At 39.2% G+C, this 7,016-nt stretch overlaps 1 protein-coding gene across 1 annotated transcript in view; it reads left to right on the top strand.

Annotated features, from left to right (window-relative positions):
* The window catches only part of LOC118342710 (gonadotropin-releasing hormone II receptor-like), a 5,638-nt gene extending 2,001 nt beyond the window's left edge, over positions 1-3,637 (top strand). The window contains exons 2-3 of the mRNA XM_035681333.1: positions 376-577; positions 2,940-3,637. Coding sequence (XP_035537226.1) covers positions 376-577; positions 2,940-3,352 — 615 coding nt within the window. The 3' untranslated portion in view covers positions 3,353-3,637. The remainder of the gene's footprint in view (positions 1-375; positions 578-2,939) is intronic.
* Positions 3,638-7,016: the final 3,379 nt, after the last annotated feature.

Consider the following 7,016-nt stretch of genomic DNA (forward strand, 5'->3'; position numbering starts at 1 on the left):
CTGGGCTCTGATTGGTTGTTTTCGTTCAGGCCCGGTGGATTCTTGCAAATGCCATTAGGAGCACTAGGAGGAGCCAGAGGAACCTGATTGTTTCACAGATTATCTGTCTCATGTACTACTGTCAGGATATAGTGAAAGGCTGCCCTAATGTTGTGTTTTTCACATACTGTAATTGGGACACTCTGAGGTGCATTAAAGGGACGACAATGCACAACATGGAGTCAAAGAACCTCCTGCATCGTTGTTCTTTGTGTAGTTTGTTTAATATAAACAAACATAATGTTTGTTTACTAAAAAACAAACTACACTTTTTTTTTTTTTTCTGTGACTGCATGAAATTCATTCCTCATCTCTTTACACTCTCTCCATCCTCAGCTGTTCATCTTCCGGGCCATTAAAGCTGATGGAGTGGACTTCACTCAGTGTGTGACCCACGGAAGTTTCCAGTATCTCTGGCAGGAGACGGCATACAACATGTTTCACTTTGTGACGCTGTATGTCTTCCCCCTGCTTGTCATGACTTTCTGCTACACCCGCATCCTCGCCAAGATCAATGGGCAGATGCGCAAGACCAAAGGTGTGTGACTCTCAAAAAAGGCGTGAGCTATGGAAACTGGAGAGGAACATTTTTAATCCTTTCCACCCAACACAGCATACAACTGCTGAGGATTTACAGGATAATACCAGTTTATTGCAACTTGGGTCTTATTTTATTAATTCAATAGTTTGTATTGTTGAGGTGTGGAAGTAATTAATTAAATTTAGTCTAGTTGCTGTAACAAAGTGGGATTTTAATTTTACTTAAAGGGTTTATATGTAACTTTCAGAAAATGGCTGTTATAGTGACACATCATCCTGGGCATCAGCAAAAAGTGAAAATGTTCCTAATTTTTATTTGAACCACTGAGTCCATGCTACTAACTAGCTTGCTGTTTACAAATCACCCCATCAGCCAACACCACGAAGCAACCAATGCCAGACCCACACCACGCAGCCAACCCCAGCTTGACTTAGGCTACAGTTAGCTAGTCGGATGCCCCTGCCTTCCATCGTTTTGGCTAGTACAAAGCAGTCCTTAGCTTTATACTGTTACATCATTTGGCTAAAATCAACACTGTTTGTCATAATACATAAAGATCATGTTAACTGGTTAAATAGTTTAAATGTAAATGTAAACTAACTAACATATCCACTCAGATAGTATTCTGCTAGCGATAACTTTATTAAGCAAGCAAGCTAAGGTTAGCCTGCTGGCTTCAGCCAGCTAAAACCACAATATCACATTATACTTTACAAGCTTTGCAGTAATGTCAGCTTTGACTTTGGACTCTGTTATGGGTGAGGTCAGTAGACTCTATTAACAAGCTAATGTTAGTTAGTGTTGCACAGTGTTGACCCTGTAGGGAAGTGGATTGAGACGGCACTGGGGAGCGAGCTTAAAAGTAATATCTTTTGGATTTTTGTGGAAAATCCAACCGGCATCCCTACGCAGAAGCAATAAAAAGTGATTAATACATACAATTTTTCTTAGATATGGAACCTTTAAGTATTTTTTATCTTAAGTATTGTACTGTTCTTTCAAGTCGCATCTGTTAAGTGTAAAAACAAAAATCCCATGAAAAGTCCTGATAAACTGTGTGAGAATGTAATAAAAGAAAACAGCTGCAACAGAGAAGAAGCTGCTGGCGTGACTTAATTCTAACTTAATTAACTGCTGTAAATGAACAACACACACCTGGCGAGCACACTAAGTAATGTGTGTTTGTGGCTGCAGACGCTGTGGAGTTTATATTGTGTATACATCTCTGTGTTGTCTGTCTCTGTGATGTTTTGTTCTGCTGTTCATTCTTTAAGAAGTGGCAGATTATTTAATATCTGTAATCTAATAAGGCACCCGCCATGGTATCCACAGCTCTTTGTATTTATTGTCAAGTCATTTTTTGTTTAATTGAGTGAGTTTGTCCTCTTTTCTGGTTAATTCTAATGAGGCACAGGCTGCAAATGTCCATCAATGAAAAGGAATATATTCTGGGGCTCTGTGGTGTGATGTGTTGAGATGTTAATGCACTTTATATTATAGCCTTATAAGTGTTAATACTTCTTCACTCATATATCACATATCATCATATAACATTAAGTCTTTACTCCCCCTTTTAAAATTAAAAATATAATGCAAGACTACATTTTAACTGACCTACTTTTTACTTTTGAATGTTTAGTAATTTTACTTTTACTTACTCTTTCCTATTGACTTATTGTTAATAATAACATTGTACTCACCAAGTGAATAGCTGAGATCTGGGAACAGACAAAAAAAAAAGTCAGATGGGTCAAGAAACACTGGCAGACATCCTTGTTGTGGTACCAGGAGCTTAATGACCATAAACTGTATAAATATAGGTTTGTGACATACAATTGGAGCTGACAAGCTATCTGCTAACATGCTAGTAAGCCAGGAACATGGCAGTGCTAGTCAGCTACAATAGCTCTATAAGCTGGACTCAAGCTCCAATGAAATAACTTCAACCTCTGTTAGAAAATCAGAAATCTCTTTTACCAGCTTTCTAGCTCCCTCCACGGTCTGAATGTGGCCTAAGAACACCGGTGCGTATGCACTATGGACAGGGCTTGTAGCAGCTCATGTTCAAATAAAGTGGTTTAGATATTCTCCATAAACCTGTCTGATAATATGACTCGTTTTTCTTCACCTGTCCGAATTTTCATAGTTCCCAGATCTGAATACAATGTTATCATGATACAAAATAACTATATATGTATATGTATATAAGGTAGTATAAAGTGTAATTATTCTTTCCTGTACTCCCCTCTAGCTGTAAGGGATATTAAGGGAAGTTATTTTAATTTGCTATTACTACTACTAACATTTATTGAAAATGCTTTCTGGTATGTTAGTTTTTGCCCATGTTTCGTTTCTGCAGATGGTGAGCATTGCCTTAGACGCAGTGGAACAGACATGATACCCAAAGCCCGGATGAAGACCCTCAAGATGACCATTGTGATCGTTAGCTCTTTCGTCATCTGTTGGACACCCTACTACCTCCTGGGGATCTGGTACTGGTTCCAACCAGCCATGATCAAGCACACACCTGAGTATGTGCACCACATACTGTTTGTCTTTGGCAACCTAAACACGTGCTGTGATCCTGTCATCTACGGCTTCTACACACCGTCTTTCCGGGCCGATCTCGCTGACGTGTTGGCGTGCTGCCATGGTCGGCAAACCAATGCCTCGCCCCGCTCTGTGGATCGTCTGTCTGCACGAAGTGCTGGAGCTGCTGTAGAGATGGAGTCTGATCTAAGCTCGAACCAGCATAGCGGGAACCCCAGTTAAACAGTGGAACATCTCACTCTGAGGAATTAAGCATTGTTATGATATAGCCAATGTCGTTAATGGGGGTCAGCTGTTTAATTCTCGAGGAAATCCATGGGTACATAATTGGATGGGAACCTCTTGCCCTTTAGGACAACTGTTTTAAGCTGTGGAACTGTGATCCAGAGGGAAAAACCTCTCTTCTCAACATCTGCACCAACCGATTTTTATGCCCTCGCTGGTCTTCTATGGTCTCTCAAGATCACAAACAAAAGCTGATGTGCTGTAAGACCAGTGTGCCACTACTGCCAGTATTATGCTTTTCGTTTCGGTCATATATATAAGTTACAATGTCTGATGCTGATATTAAGGTCAAAGTGTCAAATAATTAAGTAAATGTATGTAAATGTAATTTCCGTGAGCCAAAAGCTCAAAATTCAGACTGCGCTGAATGCAACGTTTACAATGACCTTTTCCAGATGACATGACTAGCCAGCTAATTGTGGATTTCTTTACATGTCCCTTTGCTCTCGGCAGGTCATGCACTCCCCAGAAGTCAGGACTTACTTTCTAGTTTCAGTATGCAGACAGAGATTTTTCGGTGGTGAGGGAAAGCAATATGTGTTTTTTTCCTCTGATGTTGTGCGGCTTCTCTGCCTTACTTGTAGCTATTACCTAGATGCTAGCTGCTGCTAACGGACTGGGAGCTTGAGGCACCGGTGTTCTAATCAGAGTCACCTAATAGGACGACTGAGTTAGCTGCACTGCTAACCAGCAACAGCTGCAGCTAGTTAGTGGCTAAAGTAGCTCACCGCTGACAACAGGTTTTATCAGGACACTAAATCACTTAAAGCTGAAGCAGATACAGAGAGCTGGAAATGAGTATATAGGTCCACTTTAGATGACTATATATCACAACAATATATACACAATATGTTTCCTCGCTGGACACATGTTTTACTGTACGTTCAGACCAAACAAAGCTACAAAGCATGCGGAAGTCATTCACTTTGTATTGGGAAGCAGGCGGAAAAAGCGGAGAAAGCGAAAGATCGAGCGGACAAGGCGGGAAATATTTTTTTTAAATTTTTAACTTTTTATGACACGCCAGAGCGCACAAAGCGGATAGCCATGCAATAACCAATGGGAATGTCTAGATCTGCTGACGTCCCTTGGTCAAGTGGGTCCCAGCGAAACTTGGGTTCCTACCAAAACATTCGTTCCGAAATGGCGCTGGAGATATAATAATAATAATAATAGCTGCCGTAGCCAGGGAGGCCGGTATTGTACGACGTGGGCGCGTCTTCGCAGGTAGAGCAGGGCAGCACCAAAAGCAACGATCTCTCTCTCATCCATGTCGATCCCGGTAAATTAATGAGCTGTGCTACAGCAGTTGTTGCACGGCGGGCTTGGCTTTTTATCCGAGTGACGTGCGGCCCCTTTAAATTGAGAAGCAAGAACGAAAGAGCGACAAAGGCGGCAAAAGCGACTTTAACGGGGCGGACAGGGCGGCTTTGGCGTACTGTCCGCTTTTGACGCTTTTGGTCTGAACGTACAGTAATAGCTTAGTCGGCCCACACCAGTGTTAAGAGACGTGCATGTGACGCATATCAATACACAAAATTCCCTACCTTTTAAAAAAAAACAAAAATTCTCTTGCCTACCTAGTAAAGAATAAAAGTGTAAATGCCTGTTTTACTTTGACAAGTGCCCACTGTGTAGTCTACTGAAGACTTGTTTTTTTTATGTAATACACATACAGTAGATTGATATTGTTCTTCTCATTTTACCCTCAAAGAAAAGACAATAAGAGTATTTCCCAAAATGTTGAACTATCCCTTTAAGAGTCTATTTAAACACTACCTCTAAGAGAATACAGCTAACTGGATAATTACTATATCAGCGCATGATTGTGAAAAACTATGAATGCTAGTTAGTATTTAATAGAGAGTGTTTCTTGGAAAAGTAATAGGAAATTATTACAGACTAAAATATTTCACCTTTGAAATTGATATGTACTATTTGGCAGTTGGCCAGTATTAAACGTGTTGTAGATTGTAATAGCAAGAAATAACTTGTTATATATGCATATATATGATCAACATATGTGCAATTTATATGTAACAATGTACTGAATGTGACTGTGCCAAAATTGTTATACTCTAAGTGCAAGCAGGTGTGATGTAAAGAATCAATCAGAGTCTAATATATGCTCAATAAAAGTCTGATAAACAATATCTTTTGAATATTTTTGTAACATTTAGAAATTTTAATACATGTAGGTGTGGTATAGATCAGTCTACAACTCTCAGATTAGTTTGTTTTATGTAAATTATTGTCTTCTTTAAATCTTGTCAAACTTATAATAAATAAATAAGAAAATAAAGCTTCAGTGAAGCAGGCTGGTAGAATGTGTTTGCCCAAAGACTATGACCTTAGTTTTATCATCATTAAGTTTTAAAACATTTTTGGACATCCAACATTTAATCACTAAGGCAGGCAAGGAGTGGACAGGGAGAGGGACATTTAGTTGTGTGTCATCTGCATAACAGTGATGGGAAACACCATGGGTCTGGATGATCTGGCTAAGAAAAGGCATTTATATTGAGAACGGCAGTGGGCCAAGAAGGGAGCCTTGAGGAACACCTCGGTTAAAATGAAAAACAAATTTGATTGTGGAACTTGCTAAATCTATGGAAATAGTTCTATTGGACAGTATGAATTTAGCAGATGTAGAGCAGGTTTCTAGACAGTTCAGTAGAACAGAGCATTCAATTGCGTCAAAAGAAGCTTTCAAATTGAAAAGTACTGAGCAGTCACCTCTATCTGCTGTTAATAGTAGATCATTAGAGACCTGAAACTATTACAAATGTTATTATTCTTCATAAAAGCAATTCATTGACTTTCTCTGGTACCTTGGATAGAAATTGTCATTTAGAAATTGTAATTAATGAGTAATAGAGGATTCAGATTACCTATTTTCTTAAAGGACCAGTATGATGGATTTAGTGCCATCTTGTGGTGAGGTTGCAGACTGCAACCATTTGAATTCAGCTCGACTTCCAAGCGTGTAAGAGAAGGTACAGACAAACAAAAATTGTACACAAAACACAAAACGCCCTATTGAGAGCATGTGTTTGGGTTGTCCATACTGGCTGAGTCAACATGGTGACCATTCTAAGTTAACAAAAAAACAACAAATCTTATTTTCAGGTGATTATACACTAATGAAAATATCCATATGAATATTATATTCCATTTCTGACAATAGATCCTCCTTAAAGTTAGCGGTTGAATAATTGCATGTTTGAAACAATTAGGAAAGTTGTCAGAAGTCAGAGAACTGTTAATAATAACTTTTCAAACCCTATCATTTACGTATCTGACTTAAGGGGTCAAAGATCAAAAACTAGAATGTAAGTAGGTTACAACAGCATCATAACCAATAAATTATATGGGCAACTATTCAGGGAACTATTTTAAAACCTTGTTCCCAACCAAACTTGGATGTGCATGTTGTTTGGATGTCCATAACAACACATAAGGAGGGGTTACACAACCAAGCATGACAGCTCATTTGGGGTCTAAGAACCAGACCTACTGTATGTCAGCTGATCTCAAGTGTAGGACCTTGTCCTCGTCTTCCTCTACAAGAGATGCTTTATCCGTCTCTTAATTCAACAAT

This window comes from Morone saxatilis, unplaced genomic scaffold (assembly GCF_004916995.1).
Source record: "Morone saxatilis isolate NCDOM2014 unplaced genomic scaffold, NCSU_SB_2.0 Contig9, whole genome shotgun sequence".
NCBI lineage: Eukaryota > Metazoa > Chordata > Actinopteri > Moronidae > Morone > Morone saxatilis.